This window comes from Pyxicephalus adspersus, chromosome 4 (genome assembly GCF_032062135.1).
Source record: "Pyxicephalus adspersus chromosome 4, UCB_Pads_2.0, whole genome shotgun sequence".
In the NCBI taxonomy this organism is placed as follows: domain Eukaryota; kingdom Metazoa; phylum Chordata; class Amphibia; order Anura; family Pyxicephalidae; genus Pyxicephalus; species Pyxicephalus adspersus.
This window is the reverse complement of record NC_092861.1, coordinates 64,769,608-64,789,084: the sequence shown is the minus strand read 5'-3', so window position 1 is coordinate 64,789,084 and position 19,477 is coordinate 64,769,608. Positions and strand designations below refer to the sequence as shown.

Below are 19,477 nucleotides of genomic sequence, written 5' to 3'. Positions count from 1 at the left end.
GCAAAAAAATGTAATGCTTTTTGCGTAGAAATACAGACAGAATTAGAATGCTGGGGGTTAATAAATACAAAGTATCAGTAATCTGTGCCATTTATATTTGATTGGAGAATAACAAATTTAAAAAAAACAAATAAAAAACTTAGTAAACAAGAACTCATTTATGTGATTTTTTTTTTTTTACTTAAGTGTTATATTGAGAAGTTTATTGCTGGAAGTTTAACGTATAAACATATCGTATTTTGTGTCAGCCCTGATCAAGAGTCCTTTGGTTTAATCATCTGGCCAAAAATGAAAGTCACTGGTGAGAAATGATTGTGTCTCCCATTCTGTGACACATTTTCAGCCAAATGATTACAAGCCTGCCCACCACGACAAGGTAGACTCTTTAGGACAGGACCTACACTAATCTACACTGCGCTACACTACTTGATGCTCATCATTATCCTTTTAATGTTGGATGTGTGTTTATTAGGCCTCATCTAATAACTAGAGTGTGTTTAGATGTAAGTGTGTATGCATTTGTGTGCATTGAGTTTGTAGGTGTGCTTTGATGTGTGTATATATGTGTATATTTATGTGTTATCTACTCTATGCTAATTTTTTCTTGTCTGTGTGTGTGTGTATGTGTGAATCTCACATACAGACATATCTATTATGAATGAAAATTATTGATCATTTAAAAATTGAATTCTACTCCATTTTTACTTTTCATTACCTTGCACATTCCTGCGTTGTTCAAAAATGAGATTCCACGTATGTCTATCTATATTAAAAAATCTATATTAACTCCTTTTTAACTAGCTGTTACTTGGATACCATTTAAGGTCCAGTGGTATGTCTTCAAAATGATAATAATTAAATTTTAACTACCAAAAATAAAAGTTTAAAATACTTTTACAGGCTCGGGACCTTTTTGAATAAATAAAGGAAATGGGTGCACGTGTGTCCCTCTACTAGCCATGAATGGCCCTCTGGAATGTGAATTGCAAAATTAGCAATAAGTGAGCAGCCCCTCTCCCTCTGGCAAAAGCAGACTAACTAATATTTACCTTTGCAGGGCCCAGCGATATCTAAATATATATAAATATGAGATATGGAATTATGGTTTCAAATCCCTGCAAAAAAGAGATACCATTTATTAGGTTTATTTATAAAGGAAATTATTCAGCACATACCTGATTGGAATGAGGTAATGGCTAACAAGGGAACCAGCCAACAGAACTTTCTATATCCCTAGATTTGCCACCCAGAAGATTAGTGTCGGTGCCAGTTGAATATAAAGGTCGTCAAATATATCTGTAAAAAACAAAATCTGTGACTGTGAACTCACATTTTCTGGAGCAACAGCGAATAAGATTTCTCGATCCAGATGTTCAGACCAAGCGATAACTCGCCGCGTGCTTTTATTGCCAGTTTCCTGAATGATTGCAGGAACAAAAAACATGCTCTGTATCTTCATCGTCGATTTCAGGAATAGGTGTCTGACAATTGGGACAGGTATGACTTTCCCTCAGCCATATGTTGATGCAGGCCCGTTGGAATTTGTGTGCACAGGGGAGTATCTCAGTTTGTTGTCCCTGTTCATACTCCATCAAGCAGATACTGCAGCTTGGCTGATCCTCAATGCTGGTCATTGGCTGGGGGTGTCTGGTCATTCTGGGGTCTTGGATGGTATTCATTCCCACGGCTGACTGGAGAATGGCCTTGGTCCCTATGTGAGGAGTTGGTGTTTGGACGTCCTCTTCTTCTTGGTCTTTCAGGCAGCTGATGTTCAGAAACTCTGCCGCAAAGTGTAACTCTAGATCTTGTCCTGTGAGCTACTGGAAATTGTTGACCTGTTGGGCCTACCTTTTCATGTGAGGGCATTTCCGGGATGTTGGGCCGTGAACAGCCTCTGACAATCCATGTTGGCACCAAGATTCTATTAGATGCTCCTGTAGGTGATTCAAGACCAATAGAAATCTGCAGTCCGCACTAAGTCACAGGATAAATGCTTTGGAGATGCTTCTAGAGAGACTCCTCAGCAAGAAGTGGAAAACTACAGCTTCAGTGTAGGTACACCAACTGTAGGCTATGACATCACAGCTCACTGACTAATGGCCAGTCATCCCAACTGACATTCATGAAAATGGCACTTATTTCTATAGAGCAGACTGTCTGCTAAAGACAGTGATCATGTGTGCCATCCTAGCCAATTGTATGCTACGCTGACAGACCAATGGCTTTATCTAACAGGTTTTTTTTTTCAATTCACAAAGCTTTATTAAAGAGCAAGACACTTATTTTAAAAAATGACAATTATTTATAAATTATTTATAAATTATATATATATAAATTACCCACACAGTTGCCCATGCTATCCCCTCTCTGCCTTGTATGAGACATCATTGAATAAAACTGACTTAGGGGAAACACTTAAATTGGTCAAGGCAACATCCCACCAACACTGATTTCATTGTGGTGGCATAAAGGTGCATTCATCCATTTACTTGTCTTTTGGGATTTTAAGAGGGTTAACATAGTTTAAAAATGGATTTCAAAGTAGGGTTTTAAACTAAAAACAAAATCAGTGGTCAAAATGTTAAAGTTTTTAAAATTATTTATAGAAAATACATGTCTTCTTTTGGGTCAGTTGGAATTTCTAAAGGTATATTCTTTTATCAACTGATCTTATTATGCATGTATGTGACTGCTATGTAACAACAACAATTAAAAGTGACAGTTTAAGGGATACACAAACAAAGCAACACATAGAAAGTGCAAATAAAAATACTGTAGGCAACATTCTCTGCATTCAGGGATTATTTTACAAAAGAGGGAACTACATTTTAATTTACTACATTTCATGCACTCCATAATTGTTAACAGTGTAATAGTATATTGGACGAAAAATAATCTGATTTTCTTTTGCTTTCTTGTGAGTTATATTAATTTAAAGCTAAAGTCATTTTGCAGAAGAGAAAATCGAGGCAGGCTCCTTAATATTTATTGACCTCATCTGGTGCTTTGAAATGGAATAATGACCCAATAAATGAAACACAAACAAATAATTTAAAGATCCTTGACATTTCCTGTAAAGTGGTTACTGTCATATTTTGTGTTTGCAACTAAGTAATATTTTCTTGAAACAATTGACAATCACACAAAAATGAAGTACATACCATAATTTTCAAATAGACATTACTAACCAGTAAAGTAGAACTATAGACACAATCAGATTTGTTACCCATGAATTCTGTCAGTAGATCAAGTAGATATTTAGATATTTTCTGCCTTATTAAATAGGCAAAATTGTTCATCCAAAGTGGTAGTTACAAGGGTGGGGACCATAAGACATAGGGGGTGTGAGGCAGTGACTGGAAAAGTAGAAAATCATTATATTTCGCCTAGGTTTCTTTGATATACAATGTACTAGGATACAGGAAGTGGATATCTAAACTAGGAAACGCTGGGTGAGATATCAGAAATCCGGGAAAGATGGGTTGCCTTAGCAAAACATTGTTTGCTGAGGGTAAATGGTGTTGTCAGGTCTGGATTTTTATGGAATGATGAGCAGGTTGGTAGTGGGGCTCCTCATTCCCTTCCTGTCCAAAACAGGTTTCCCATATAGCTCTCAGCCAGGTGATGGAGATCAGCTTATTTATGGGCTATAAAGGTCTGCACTATGTGCCTGTGTATGTGGGGGGAACTGGTTGAACAGACTGTTTTTCACCATCGCTGCTGAAGTCTGCTAAAATGACAAAAATGGACTCTGTAAGTTTATATTGAGTTGTGTGGCTGGTAGTAGGCTGCCCATATAGAAAGGGTGATCTTGTGTTTAGTTAGTGCTCAGCTGAGCAGGAATTTATTTTGTGTTTTTGCCTGTATGTAAAGGCGTTATATTTTGCTTGTGGATGAAAATAAAGAAAACAGGCAAATCCCTGTTTGAACTGTACCGTTGTGTCACTGTCTGACTGCTGTGCCTACCACTATTGAGCTGAACCCCCACAGGGGGTTAGCTTTTAATTGACATTTTCATTCACAACTTTAATTAAAAGCAGTTATCTTACAGCAGTCCTCTTGGATTTTACTCTTGTTAACTCAGTTGTCCTGCACAGGAACTGGGAGTAGGAAGTTAACTATGTCAGTTGTTTGTGCTGCTTCCTCCTGAATGCTTCTAAAACACCTTTAAATGAACCAATGACAACCGGTAAAGTAATTTTAAGGGATTTGGAAAGCATTCTGATAAAGTCCATGGAAGAGGTCAAGCATATGACCAAAATTAGACACTGCATGTAGCATCGTAGTGCCAACCAGAAACAGCAAGGCAACTCCTGAACCTGAAAAAAGAACATTTTGCAACCTCTTCAGTTATTGTGCTATGATAACTCGAGTGTTTCTTGAACATTTCTGAGCAGTGAACTGCTAGAAAACTATTTTTATAAATGCCTAAAAACTGTAAACAAGAATTTTTTTTTCTATTTGGGTTCTGTATGCAATACATTTTTTGCACTTACAATGTATGTGTCATGCTGGGAAGACAGGACCATTAGGGGGCGTTATGGCTTGCACGAAAGTGGTGTGAGCCCTGAGAAAGGGCCAATGTGTCGATTCACGGCACCAAATCACTAAGCAGAAGAATGGTCAAGGAAGGCCGGGGTCAGGGCAGGCAGCAAGCAAAAGAGGTCAGTTTACAAGCCAGGGGTCAAATACCAGGGATCTGGGAAATAAATGCCAATGACACAGGGAACACAGGAGACACTGGAAGCATCTGGAGGCACAGGTGACTCGGGGATATCCACAGACAGAGAAGAATACAGGAACAGCACAAGAGAATTGGTTGGAAAACAACATACTGGGCAAAAAAGGGGTTAATGCAGGAGCTGGACAGAGGAAACACTGAATCAAGCAACAGTTGTACAGGAACTTGCTGAGAAGATAGGGGTTTGGCACTAGAGGAGACGCATTGCACGAATGTCGAGTGCTGTCTCTGAGCTAGCAAAATAGCTATTTTCTGATAGGCCAGTGGGTTGGACAAAACTGATGAAGCTTAGTAGCGTAGGCACTCCCAGAGTCAGAACTGCATGCATGTGCAGGAGAGAGGTGTCTATGCTTTAGTGAGGAAGAGGTAAGTGTGACATTATGTATATGTAATAATAAGCATATCAGAGCATACTTGCATTGCATAGTAAGTGAGAATTTTTTTTTAATACTAAGCTTGAGAAAAAGAAGGATGCCAAAGTTGGGTGGAGCCAATAGTTTGCATAGGAATATAAAGCAGCATACAAGAGAAAGAGCCTACGATCCATGGAGTAAATGCAATCTGTTGAAAAAAGTGTATCATCTATTGAGGTACGGAAGAAAACAGAGAAGGTGTGAGATGTCTATATTCTTTATTCTGATAACGAAGAGGTGGTATTCCAGGTTGGGAGGGGAAAAAAACATAATTGGGGAGAGAGAATTTTGAACTAATGAATGATATTAGGTGATCAGACATAAGTAGTCATCATATTAAATCTCTTAAGAGGGTGAAATTAGTATCTTATTTCATGACATGCATTTCCATGTTTTTTTTTCCAACTAAGCTATTTACTTTTAGCAATCTGATGACATAAGTGAATATGTTTTTGCATGAGTGTCAGACTTATGGAGTCCTCGGATCTCTTTGTTTAGACAGCAGTTGACTTTCTTTTTAGGGTAGTATTTACAGTGTTAAACATACATACATCACGATGAATGCAGCTGATGAATGGCATCCTTTAGAAAGGAATGGAAGTGGTACATTGAAGCTTAGTAATGGTATGTGACAATTTATAACGTGTGCAGTCCAGTCAGTAGGTTGTGAGTTACCCTTGAGAGGAGATCATAAAAAAACATGACTTGAAATTGTGCCTAAAATTGCCAAAGAAACACACAGAATGGTAAAAATTAGTTTACATTGGTCACTGCAGTGACCATGAAGGTGGTTGGAGCGAACGAAAAGATTAGCTCAAACAACATTTGTCAATTTCACTGGAGTTCTTCAACCAAGAAAGGTAAAATATTTGAATCAATTGAAAATCACACACTCCACACTCTGGACATGAGCCACCCACTCCAGTTGACTCTGTACAAGCTACACCCACTTTATAGCCCTCCCGCACAAGCCACGACACACCACCAAACAATGTCACATAGACATGTTATTAGCTACCTGCTACCATCTAGTGGAAGAGTATTTCTTTGTTCTGCCTAACATCGCTAGTATAGACAAATTAAGTCAAATTATTTGCAGTAAATAAAAAATAATTTTCGGACCAATTAACTGAAATTGGATCATTTCCCATGGTACACTTGTGTGTTGTGGCACAGTGGTTGAAAATCACTGTTCTATAGCACAACCTAGCTATTCAGAAAGTTTTATCAGCAAAAACAGCTTACAGTTTAACAATGGGTTACAGAAGTTTTACACTTTTACAATGAACCAAGAAATAAGGAAAAAAATTTATAGGACATGATTGGAGAATGAGACATTTTCCATGATAACACATTCTGTAACAAAATTTTTATGTCTTTGGGATTGTTTTACGTCTGGGATAATAGCTAGTCTGTTTTACAATATTACCTGATCATGCTAGCTTGTTTTTGCACATCCTCATCTTCTAATGCATACTAACTCAAGAAAAAACATGTCCAGTGTTGTTTTTTAATAAGGCGGTAGGGAATGGAAAGATTGACTCTGTGATGCATTGAATTATTTTCAACATACAGCAGCTTTACAGATGTATACTTGAGTATGGGTGCAGCCTGCCTAACTGTCTTGTGTGACCTGTTCATTATTTCAGGAAGCTGTTATGTATGATCAAGTAATTCTACAGTTATATAAGAAAGCAGAAATAAAACAATTTTATCTAATGCATGAATATTTTCCCCTTTGGTGCATTAGTACACAAAGCTCACTTCCACTTTAAAGGGCTTCTGATTAGGAAAGTGTTTGATGTCTCAACAGGTAGTGGTTGTTAAGTATTCCAAAAGTGTTTGAATGAAGTTATTTTTCTGAGGGAGTCTCTGAGGGAGTAAAAAAAACGTTGTTGGAAACAGTTTTCAGGGCATTCTTTGGGCTCAGATGTCATAATACAAATCAATGAGAACACTATCTGAAAAATCGAAAAAGCATTTACTTATACGTTCTAATAATATTTGGGAGGACTAGGAAAACACAGAAAGGAGAACACAATACCCCTCCGTCAGTGTCTAAGAATGCCCTTCTTCCTATATATATTTTAGAGGCTTCTAGAGGGCATCTTGAAACTTTCTTTATTCATTATTCTAATGTACATCTGAGCATCTGCTTAAAGCAATATACCAGACTGGAAACAAGGATTTTCCAAATGAGTTCAGTATAATCAGTCTGCATTATCTATGGGTACAGTTTTTTTTTTTTTTTTTTACAGTTTAGTGCTATTGGCATATATTTGCATATATTGGGTAGTGGTTACATTTAACAGTAAATTTCATTATCTCTCTGGTATTAAATCTGTGTTTATGTGAGCATGATGCATTATTACTACTGGTTTTAAGTGAGAATAAAACATGATGCTTGTAAATGGCATCAAATATCATACTGCAAAAATGCTGTATCTGGCTTTCCCTTTTCTGCAAGCTCCTAAAGCCTGACTACACGCATAACTGAACAAAGAAAACCATTAAACCAATTGTATGGATTAGTGTAAATTATAGGTATTACCTTTGGAACTGAATTTTACAAATGTAAAATGTCATGGCATGCCTGTGTTTGGTTGTAGCTGTGCACCTACACAACCAGGGACTTCTCAGGTCTTTCAGTTTCATCTCAACAAATCCACCTCTTTCTTGTGACTGCAAGTTTTTCCCCTTCTCATGTAGACATGTGGTTTCCACTGTAGTGAAGGATGCTGGAAATGTGTAGTTTCCCATCTATTCTTCTTCCTATTCTAGGTGTCATGTGGCCACACCTAATTGACCTTCCTACCATCCAACATTAGAGATGAGAGTAAATGAGATGTAATGTACACTGCAAGCACATTTGCAATTGTGCACATTTGCACACTTACAAAACAGATATTCCAAAGGCAGTTTAAGGCAGGGGCAATATCATGGCCCATGTAGCTTCGACCAAGAGGAAGACTCTAAGTAAGTACATGGATGTCTGCACACAAGCCAGGCGAGCTCATGTGATTTAAAAAAACTCCCTTTCCCCTGCTGATAAAGATTCTTGGCTATGAGCAAAGAGGTCCTGCGACTTCTGGATAAGCCAGTGTGACTCGACTATTAGATCTTACTGTTCGGTGGAGTTTTTCCACTACAGGAACAAGACTGGCAGGCTACAGGCTATTCTAGCTAAAGGCTACAGAGTGCCACGTATAACTGCTATAAGGGACTCACAAAATTTTGAACATAAATCTCCAAGAGACATTGCTTCTACCTTTGCTTCCTTCTATAGTTCACTGTATACCATGCAGGGTAGTGATGTATCACTGAGTCAATGTTTTCTTAATAAATTAACCCTCCCTAAACTTTTAGGGGTAGCACACATCCACTTAAACTCAGCCATTACAAAGGAAGAGGTTATATCCACCATCAAAAGGCTGCAAACTGTAAAGTGCCGGGACCAGACAGCTTGCTGTCTGAGTTCTTTAAAATTTTAGTGGATAAAGTAGAGCCCTCCCTTGTGTCACTGTATACTGATATGTTTTCATCCTTTACCTATTTAGCATCTGGCAATTTGGCATTTATCAAGGTACTACTCAAAGCACAAAGACCCACTTGATCTGGGCTCTTATTGCCCAATTCCACTCTTAAATAAAGATGTCAAGCTACTTTCCAAAATGTTTGCAGATCGCTTAGCGCTGCTTCTGTCGCCACTAGTAAGCCCTGCGCAGGCAGGCTTTGTCCTCGGAAAATCCACAACGTACAATATCAGAAAGCTTCTGCTAGTACTGGAGCAGGCATGGTTGGGGGTTTCCTTTCCCGTGTCTCTGGCCCTTCTGGCGCTCGACGCGGAGAAAGCATTTGACAGTATTGAGTGACCTTGGCTACAGTTAGTGCTCAAAATTTGGTTTCCATTGCAACATAGTTACCTTTTTGGGCGTCAATGTATGCTAATCCAGTAGCACAAATCCAAGTTGCAGGGGTACTGTCACAAAGTTTTCCCTTGGGACCAACCAGGGCTGTCCACTTTCCCCACTTTTAGTTAATCTAGCCATAGAACCTCTAGCAAGATCATTTCATGACTACCAAGTATTTAAGGGAATAGGTATTCAGGGCAAACAAATCAAGCTAGCTATGTTTGCTGATGATGGTATGTTGTTTCTCAAGGACCCAACTAGAGACCTGACCACTATTATTGAACATACCAAATGCACACTACACTGTGGTAAAACATGAAGCTCTCCTGGGCTTGTTAAACACCTCATATGCTGATGTACTCCAAAACATTACTCTTTAGGGACACCTTACTAGCTTGGAGGGAAACCAAAAAAATATGCCAATGCGGAGTTGGTGTTACGCAGGGAACCATGTTCAAGGCTTATAGTTTTTGGGAGTGGAGAGGTGTAAAAAAATACAGGTTATACCGGTGAATGAGGACAACAAACTAATGCCATCCCAATTGTTTGTACAACGCTGGACATCCTTTTTGAATAACTCCTAAGCTGACACATTAGATATGCTTGAATCAAGTTGGGCATGTGTACACTAAGGCATAGTTAGTGAGCAATTGCGGGAATTGCAATTTAAACTTATACATAGGGCATACTATGCCTTCTATTTAAAAGGTAGACCTCAGACATTTTCCAACCGACTTACAGCTTGTCCTAAATGTGCTATTTGGAACTATTTCATACAGATGTATCTAACAATCCCCTTGTCCCGACTGACCAGGTGTTGGTTTCCACATTCGAGCACCTGTGCCTCCTGGCAGCACAGAAATGTATACTGATGCAGTGGCTAGTGCCTACTCCTCCTACTGCTCAGCCTATTCAATACCTGCAGTCACTTATGGTTATAGATATGACAGAAGCCACCGAGCATATGGATACCCATCCTCAAAAGTTTTTTGGTACTTTAGGTTACCCTATTTAGAACATACCTTATCTCCCACCCAACTCCAAGATGTATTTGATCTTTTTAGGAACACTGTTTGGCATGACCAAAGGGCATTAAGTTCACATTGAATACATGTTAGGTATACGACACCGATAGGCAAACATCTTGGCAGAGCAGATTTACAGACTTGATATATGGCTAACTCCACCCTTATTCCATACATTTGACACCTACATCCGTGCAGGTTTCTTGTTCGTCCCGAAATGACAGCGAAATGACATTATACAATGTGTATAAATTCATGTAGTTTTCCCTGACCACACCAAAAACAAATAAAACAGCACTACAGTAAAATAAAAAATGATTTAGTGTCTGGCACATCATCGGTTGTTTGGCTGAAGTCTTGAAAGTAATAAAACTTGGAGATATGTGCATACATGGGAGAGATACTACATACATATTTTTATTTGGCTTGACATATGCTATATTGTGTTTTTGTTAAGGAATACCACTGTACTCATTCTTCGTAGTTTCCAAACCAGATGCACAAACTGACAAAGATTAAGTATTTTATCATTGTTGCTAATAGAAGAAATGTTCCTGCATATTTTATGTATGCATATAATAACTAATTTTCCAAACCTTATTAAAAATGTTCTGAAACAATATAAACTACAGGCAGTTTTTTTAATATAGCAACAATAATACCATACACTGGATCTGTTTAACCTTTTTTAATCAGGCCTGGAGAATTACAAATAAACACCAATAATTTCTTTGAAAAGTTAAACCAGCAAAACCTCTTCTGTATTGTTTGAAGACAATAGGTAAGGCGTCATCTGAGGAATACATAGAGTCTCTTACAGGAAAGAAATGCATTTAAACTTGGCAGTAGACCTACGCTATTGTGCATCAAGGATAAAAGAAAATTAAAAAAAACAAATGTTAGATTTTATTCTGTTGAACAGCTGATTTCTGCTTCTGGTTCTCCAGAAGTGTAATTGACTTCTCAGAGCTGTCAATGTTCCTAATAAGTGTCTCTAGTCTTCTTTTAATTTTCTTTTGGTCTTCAATTGCGCATCCAATAATGATAGACTGGAATTTCTGATCTATTGGCCCAGAAGGAATGTCTGAAGTACATGCTCCATACAAAGATACCAGCTGATTCTTGCCACTCTCCATGTTTTCCATGACTTTCTTCAGTATATCATCAATCATCTTGGTGGCTCGTTCCAGGGATGCAGCCTGCTGGGGGTTTCTTATGGTTTCCACGCAGACCTCCACAGTCACTGTACGACCCATAAGCCTCTGGGCAGTTATATTTAACTCTTCTCTTTCTCCTGAATAAATAAAACCATATTAAATAATATTAACAGAAGATCCCTATGCAAATGAAACACATATATTACCAACAAAAAATAGTAATAATAAAGTGGACGTCAAGTTAAAACTATTTGGCTGCCCATCTCCAAGATTTATTGAAAGGCCCACAAAAAAACAAAAGAATGAATGACTGTCCTTTAAAATAATATAAAGTGTTCTACCAAATAACCTTTCATACTCATACTTTTTTCTGTTGTTTACCTTCCACTGAATTTTTATTTGCTCTTCTGACAAAATAGTGTGGCTTTTATTCAATAATCTAATAGTAATGCTGCAGGAAGCAACCACTACGGGGACAGGGGGTACAATAGGCTGTATGCTGAATCATTGTGCTGGCATTGTGTTGTCATGCATATCTTCCAGATCCTCAGAAGGGAACGGAGTATAAGCAGATGGATGTAAATAGACCTATGTACCTCAGCAGCTTCCAGCACTAAACAACCCAACATAGAGACATAGGTTTGTCCAGGACTGATGTTATGCATAGTTCCTTTATTTAATTACCCGATAAAACAGCAGAGAGAAACACGACGATGTGCTGTACCATGTAACAAATCTTGAACACTGTTTTTTTTTTGTTTTAACATTTCTCTTCATTGTATTATACTGCTTGCTATTTCCACACAGCCATTCCACAATTCTACAGAAGACAAAAAGTCCATGTGTAGAGATCACAAGTGGCTGAACAGAATTCACAGTTATTTTGCCAGGTAAAGACTTTATGTACAATATATGTACTATGTACTTCAATTATGTATATGGTTGTATTATAGTAAACCTGTGGGGTTATGCATACAAAAGTTAATATTGTGGACTTCTTTTTTAAAGGTCAAGCTCTGGGGCTATTCACTTATCCCTGGTTTCATAACCAAATAAGTCACACATCAGGAATGAGCATGCAACACCAAAGTTTGGACTTTTATGACTTCCTCACTAGGCACAGAAGTTAGTATTTGGATGGCATACTGAACCCTTTACAAACAGGTTACCAATGCCAGCACCATTTCTGTACTCTCAGTTTTTTCTCAATATACATGCACCGGTTTTGAATGTGTTTTTCTGTAGAATAAGGATAAGCAAGGTTTTTTTGAGGTAGTAGAATTATTTAAGAACAGCTTACCATCACTTATGTTCCTCATATCTTGGCTGTTTTGAATACTGTGGATTAACTCTATAAGAGATTCTTTCTCCAGTTCAAGGGCCGATGCCGAATCACGCAGAGTTTGGACTCTAGGGAAGAAAAAAGTTACTTAAAATAAAAGGCTACATCATTTATTCTATGCCATTGCTACCCCCTAAATATGCTAGCTTCCTGGCTGTTAAGCTGATCTATTAACTTGGATGTACTATCATACCATTCATAAAAAAAGTAGATATCCCTTAAGATACATAAAACATGGCTTCCAAAATGCTATTGTTTTTGCAGTGGTGAAACCACACAGGGATAGCATGCATGTTGCAGAGGCTTGCAATGGCATTCCATACAAGTCCATGCAAGTGAACTAAAGGATCTGACAAGCCTATTCAGAAGGATAGGTGCAAGTATGATTTAAGAGACAGAGCATATACTAATCACACCAAGTATAACTACAAGAAAATTGTTTTTGTCTTTAGGCTTAATAACACTATAATTATTTCTAATGCATTGGGATGGAACAAGTACTTACATCCTGCTTTGCCTATGATTTTACTTGTATGCTCGTTTAATGACTCAAACCATATTTTAGCATAGGATAGCCAGGCAGCCAGTGTTTTCAGAAGTAGATCCATAATAACAGTCTCCATATTTTTTTTTTATCATATGATACCTTTAGGATTTAAAAGCTTGTTTTTGCATTCAGTATATAATAATCATTCAATTCTTTTTACAACTACACCTTAATATATTTGGGTTTTGGATATAATAGAAAAGAATTGGATTACATGTTCAGTTTTTAATGCTGTGGTAAGAATATTAGGCACTGGAACTTTGATTATTTTTGGTCCATTAATAAAGGAAAATGGCTTGATTCATGAAGCATGATGTTCTGAGTAAGGCAGCACACATCAGGAGGCCCCGGGAAAAACAACATGTAGATTCCTAAAATGTCTAGGAGCACAAAGTAAGTGCCACACCATAATACACAAGTGTAAAGGTATACATTAATTAGTGCTTAATCTAGATGACACCAGATGTAACATCCAATATGCACTGAGAGTTAGTTACAAATTGCCATTTTCATCGGGGCATGTTAATATTTAATTTTTTACTTTAAAATTTGTTTTAGATTTACAATGATGTGTAGTACATAATATGACTAATATTGTATTTTATTATATATTATATATCATTATCATTGTTAAAAAGTTCTAAACACTTCAACATGATAAAACCATGATACCAGTGTGTATATAATGCTTTTTACATTATATAATATAATGTAATATATACATATACATTAAATTATATCATTATATTGTAGGAGAACATGGCATTGATACATAACTCCTAAATGTCCCACTTTCCACTGGAATGTCCCAGGTTTGGCCCCAGCCCATCAGCCAGCAATGGATGTCAGTACCCTTGCTCTATCACATGGGCCGCCTAAGGCTATGTACACACATAGGATAATTAAAAATGTCATGTTTGCTTTACTGATTCAGAGGCTTTTCATTATCAAGGTAACTGCGAATCCTGCATCATAACAAAGTATACTTAATAAAAATGTAAGGTCATCTGTCTGAAAGGTAAACCAGAAATGCATCTTCCAACATGAAGATTCAGAAGATTCAGGATCAGAAAGAAGAAATGGAAAGTTATGGACTGGACTAGATTAAGTTATAAATCTCATTAAAATGTTGTTAGGGGTACTTGAAACAGGAAGTTATTGCAAGAAAACCAACAAACAACATGCCACAAAAAAATATGAACTGGAGATTGACCAAAAATGTCAGCAAATCAATAACAGAGACCGGTGGACAGTCATTTAAATGGGAAGTCATTTTTCATAAAAGGGGCAATGCCAGGTTCTAAGGCTAATGATGTACATACCTTTTTCACAGTACACTATTACATCAGTTGATGTTTTTGTTGAATATATTTACGAAGATACATTTTGCAATATTTGCCTTTTCACACATGCACACAGATCATATATTGTTTTAGTGCTATGAAGCTTAACACACTTTTTTGTTAAAATTTAGTATTGAAATAATTACATTGTAGTGTGTGTAACTGGACCTAGACTGGCTACATGGAGCACAGACTGACCAAACAGAAATGAATTATATTGTTTGGCAAATAAAACAGTTCGTATGAATAGTTCAACTCTCTTCCTGGAATTCAACTGCAAGACCATTACAGAAACAGAACAAAATACAGAACATACCCATCTTAGATAATGGAAATACTTAGTTACTGTAGCACACCCTGTTCATGGGATTTCCAATTAAAAATGACACATCCCAGAAGAATCTTCTCCCTCTGTGTATTTGTTCATAGGGAACATTTCCTGGGCAGCATGTTAGATCAATGACAAACTCCATTTATTGCCTGTAATTGCTCTTTCATTTTTAATGAGCAGTCATAATCAGCTGAATAATAATTTATAAACACAATATTCTTCTGCATTCAGTTTATATAGCGGAAAATGCATATACATAAATGCATGTGATTTTAAAGGGTTTGAAGTAGGGTAAGGAATTATATAGTGTAGGCATGTATGTGATGCTGATATGTGATTTTAATGTTATCAAACACTTACGGATTCTAGAATATGAAGCAAAATAGGAATGAGTATGAGGATTTAAACTTGGTCATAAAATGGCCTTTCCTGATAAGCAGGAAACAGCTGGCAGCAGTTCAAGGTCAGATCAGGAAGGATAAACAGGTGCCCAGTACAGAGCAAACACCTGTCAGTGCAGAACGTTGTGTGCACCAGATATGGCTTAGTGTTTTATACTATATATCACTAAGACAAATCTAGTGCACACAACATTCTATTACAGACTTCAGTACTGAATGATGGAACACTTTAAATATATAGTGTACCATCATTCATTACTGACATCTGTAATATTCTATGCCAAAATGAACAAAAAAGCACATTAAAGTACATCAAAACCCAAGAATAAAATCCTCCTTACATTAGATTAATTCAATTCTTTTATTTCATTCCAGTAAGATTCTCTATTCTATAAATCCTTACAAAAGACATAGATCAATTCACATTGTACAAAACAGGGAACCAGACCTAAATTAGGACCGACATCTGACCACAAGTCACCTATGTACTGCAAAGAATATGTGTGTAAGGAAAAGGTCCTAAGGGTCTCACAACATTAAAAATAAAATCAGGAATAAGAACAAGGTACTCTGAGCATGAGAGTGACAAGCCCTAGATCTGTTACTAAAAAATAATTTAGTAATGAGGCCCTGTTTAGACAGACGGTTGTGGAGGTCATTAACCTAGCATTTCTGAAGTCAAAGGAATGCTGAGTAGGCGTTGTCATCTCTTTTTAGCCTAGGAGTGAACAGAGAAGTTTAAATAGATATTTCAGTCCGGCATCACATTGGCTAATATTTTGGATTAAAGTGACTGTTGGTGTTGTAATTTAGGACAATGTGAGTGCCCTAAAAACATCAAACAAGAGTTGACTTCTCAAACAATTAGCTTTCCAATATCTCTCCTGTGAACTACAAAACACCCCCTCTTATGTATTGGGGACAAAGAAAGTAGTAGCATGTTGTCACAAAAAGGAAGCTGCAACTCCATAGATACAGTGGGCCTGATTTATTAAAGCTCCCCAAGGCTGGAGAAGATACACTTTCATCAGTGAACCTAGGTGATCCAGCAAACCTGAAATGGATCTGGTCCAGGATTGAAAACATTTGCTAATAAATAACAAAATAAATTAATTCCAGGTTTGCTGGATCACCCAGCTTCACTGATAAAAGTATATCTTCTCAAGCCTTGAGGAGCTTTAAAATATTAGCCCCAATGTGTGAGTAGATACAGTGAGTGATCCTTAAGCTGCGTATACACGTGCAATTCTTGTCATTGGAAAGGATCTCTCACAATCCTTTCCAACGATAAGAACCGCACGATGCATGAACGATGTACATACATCACCGTTCTGCTCTATGGAGAGGGGAGGAGGAGAACGACGGAGCGGCTTCCTGCTCCGCGCTCTCCCCCTTCCCTTGCATTACGATCGCTCGTCGTTCATCATCCGTGGATCCGTCCTGGCCAGGATGGATCCACAGACGATGAAGGATGCGGGCTGTACACATGCCAGATTCTCGCCCAATATCCGCCCTGAGCCGATTATCGGGTGAGAAAAGTTTGACATGTGTACATAGCTTTAGACAGGAAGTATGTTACTAGCAGGATCACCAGTTCTAAAAAAAAAAGGGAAGACAGCCTCAATAAAACAAATGCGTTCACCACATCTAAGGACAGGAAGGCTGCAATATGTTACATTTTAATCTTCGAATTTAGATACCTGTAAAGCCATTAGACAATAAAGCTAAACAAAAACAAAGAAAACATTTATGTAAGCTGTACATAAAACCCTGTAAGTATACATATGATATACTGTATGAATAAATTATGATTAAAGAGCTAATATTCACTGTCTGCTAGAATCACTATGAATTTGCAAAAGAAAACACGAGGTTGTCTATAATCCTTTCCTGATGCTGGGTGCTCTGTAATCTAACAAGTTTGTTATTTGTGGGTCATCTACTATGTTACAGACCACACAAGAGTACTGATGAATACCAGTACACCTAAACTTTGCATTGATTTATATGACATCTAAACCTGGGAACATGAAAAAGTACATAAACACAGGGTTAGAGAACACTATGCAGTTCAAAAGAATTTTTGTCAAATTCCACAGTGCCATTGATAAGGAGAACACTTACAAAGACGTTTTTTGTGAACTGCCAATGCTGACCTTTCCTGGAAATACTAGCTACCCGGTTTATGCAATAATTTAATAGCTTTAGCTACCGCCGGACACCCACACAAGTAACATTTTAACATTTTTAGAAAGTGGCCAGCTACATCTGCAACCACTTATTTCTGTTGTACTCTTTTCTAGGCAATGTGGTGCTTGGTATACTTTACAAACATGCACTGATCAATGTGTGCAAAGTCTTTTTGTATATAGTTCCCCCATCGACCTAACAAGTGCGAATATGGAAAAAGTCAAGTCATTAGGGGCTATAGGTGCCCATTCCATTTCAATATTTCATGGCAGCCAATGAAGGTGGGCATAGACCCAGCTCAACTTCCACTAACTCACATTATCATGAAATCAGGAAAGGCTCATGCACTTTTTAGAGTGTCTGGTCTGGAAGATCAGCTCATTAGCACACTGGCAGTCCTCCAGTCTCAACAGACACATATATTGGGTTATATTTAGAGCTCCTAACAGTTTGAACATTGGAAAGTACAAATAAATTTTTATTCTGGTTCTTCTTTACTCTTTTTGGCAAATACAGAAGAAACTGGTGATAAAAAGTTTCCATATTAACACCTAGGGTTCTAGCAGATGTAAGGTTAGTCATTTTGCTAAAAACATAAAAATATTTAATATAAGTAAATGAAGTGACTGGACAACACGATGCTTGACCACAGACAGTGTCAAACGCTGTCACTGATTTTTTTTAATGTGCTCGGTTAGTTGCTCTGGCTTTGTTATCACAATCACATGTTAATTGGAGATACTGTACACATGAGTCATACATTTAGCATGAAAGTGCTAGAAGACAACGGTGATAATTGATTGGTGGTATTTTCATTTCAGAGTCCAGGGCACACACTCCCTGTGGCATCCTTTATTAATGTGTGCATAAGATTACCGATATGCATTGCACTACAAAAAATCATACAGTGGCTTAGTAGATTTTTTTTTATTTATTAAAGCAGAAACTAAAAACATTTAGAAATTTTATTCCTCCCAAACTAAGCCAATGAGCCTGAAAGAAGAATATATATATATATATATATATATATATACACACACACACACACACACGTCTGTGTTAGACACTGGGAGAGTCCTTTAAGGATAGTACAAGGGTTCCTGGATGTTCAGAACAGGCATTCCAAGCAAGAAGACTAAAAGATGTTTCCAAACATTTAGGGCCCCTATGTAGAAGGGATGTAGTGTGAATTGGACATGTCCAGGGCCATCGGGTAAACAGACTGGCACTGGGACTAGACTAATGTCTGAGAGATAGGGTTTGTTCAGACCTGAGGTTTTACCACTCAGAAATCATTGCAAAAAACAGTTAACATGGGATGGAATAGGTCTGTTCATTATTCTTCAATTGACAGGCAACATTTCTACGCAGTTTCCATCCCTGTCTGAACAGACCTGTACATCTCAGCTAAAATATTCTGTGTTAGGCCGACTAGAAGTGCAGTCTGGGGACTGAGGGAACCACTGGGAATAAGGGACCCATGTCATCAGAGGCAAATCTGTCATAAGGTGGAAACAGAGAGAGAGGGGCAAAAAAATAACAAGGAAGGTGAAAAAATGTTCTGTTATAAAATCCTAAATCTTCTCACACATAAAGCCTTAAGATCTTTTATCATTACAAAACCACTATACCCTGAGTTACCACTCATAAAAATTGTATATGAAAGTAACCCTTGCTCTTCTAGAGTGGATACTGTATAAAGTAGAAAATTATTTCAGCTGTGTTTTAACCATAAACTGGCTTTCTTAAACTGACATGCAGAATGTCTCTATTATATGCAACCACCATAAAAAGCTGTTTTTAGTGTTTTTAGTGTGTTTTTTGTGGATGGTTACCACTAGTGTGATTTACTTGTTATTAGCTTGGTCAATACATGGGCAGTGTATGTAGAATCTGTTTGCTTTCTGGTGCACAGGTTACCATTTATAGTATTCTGTATACGTCTCACTACATGTATACTGTATACGTCTCTTACTATACTACAACCTTAAGGTGCGTACACACTTCCAATTTTTATCGTTCCAATCGAACGACGAACGATCGATTGGGCAAAAAATCGTTCGTAAAAAAGTAACC

General features: G+C 37.5%; 1 protein-coding gene and 2 long non-coding RNA genes across 3 annotated transcripts in view; 1 reads left to right on the top strand and 2 right to left on the bottom strand.

The window, feature by feature from the left end:
• The first annotated feature begins 5,194 nt into the window (after window positions 1–5,194).
• LOC140328688 (uncharacterized) lies at window positions 5,195–12,558 on the top strand. Its single transcript, XR_011920330.1, has 3 exons — window positions 5,195–5,331; window positions 12,055–12,137; window positions 12,256–12,558. It is a non-coding gene; the product is annotated as an uncharacterized lncRNA (long non-coding RNA).
• On the bottom strand, window positions 5,203–8,164 carry LOC140328687 (uncharacterized). The gene is made up of 3 exons (XR_011920329.1): window positions 8,052–8,164; window positions 7,706–7,965; window positions 5,203–7,026 (listed from the first exon to the last, which is right to left on the bottom strand). It is a non-coding gene; the product is annotated as an uncharacterized lncRNA (long non-coding RNA).
• BAG2 (BAG cochaperone 2) overlaps window positions 10,764–19,477 on the bottom strand; it is a 14,797-nt gene continuing 6,083 nt past the window's right edge. Inside the window, exons 2-3 of the mRNA XM_072408463.1 lie at window positions 12,548–12,657; window positions 10,764–11,384 (exon numbers count right to left, since the gene is read on the bottom strand). Of these exons, the coding sequence (XP_072264564.1) occupies window positions 10,990–11,384; window positions 12,548–12,657 (505 nt within the window). The 3' untranslated portion in view covers window positions 10,764–10,989. The remainder of the gene's footprint in view (window positions 11,385–12,547; window positions 12,658–19,477) is intronic.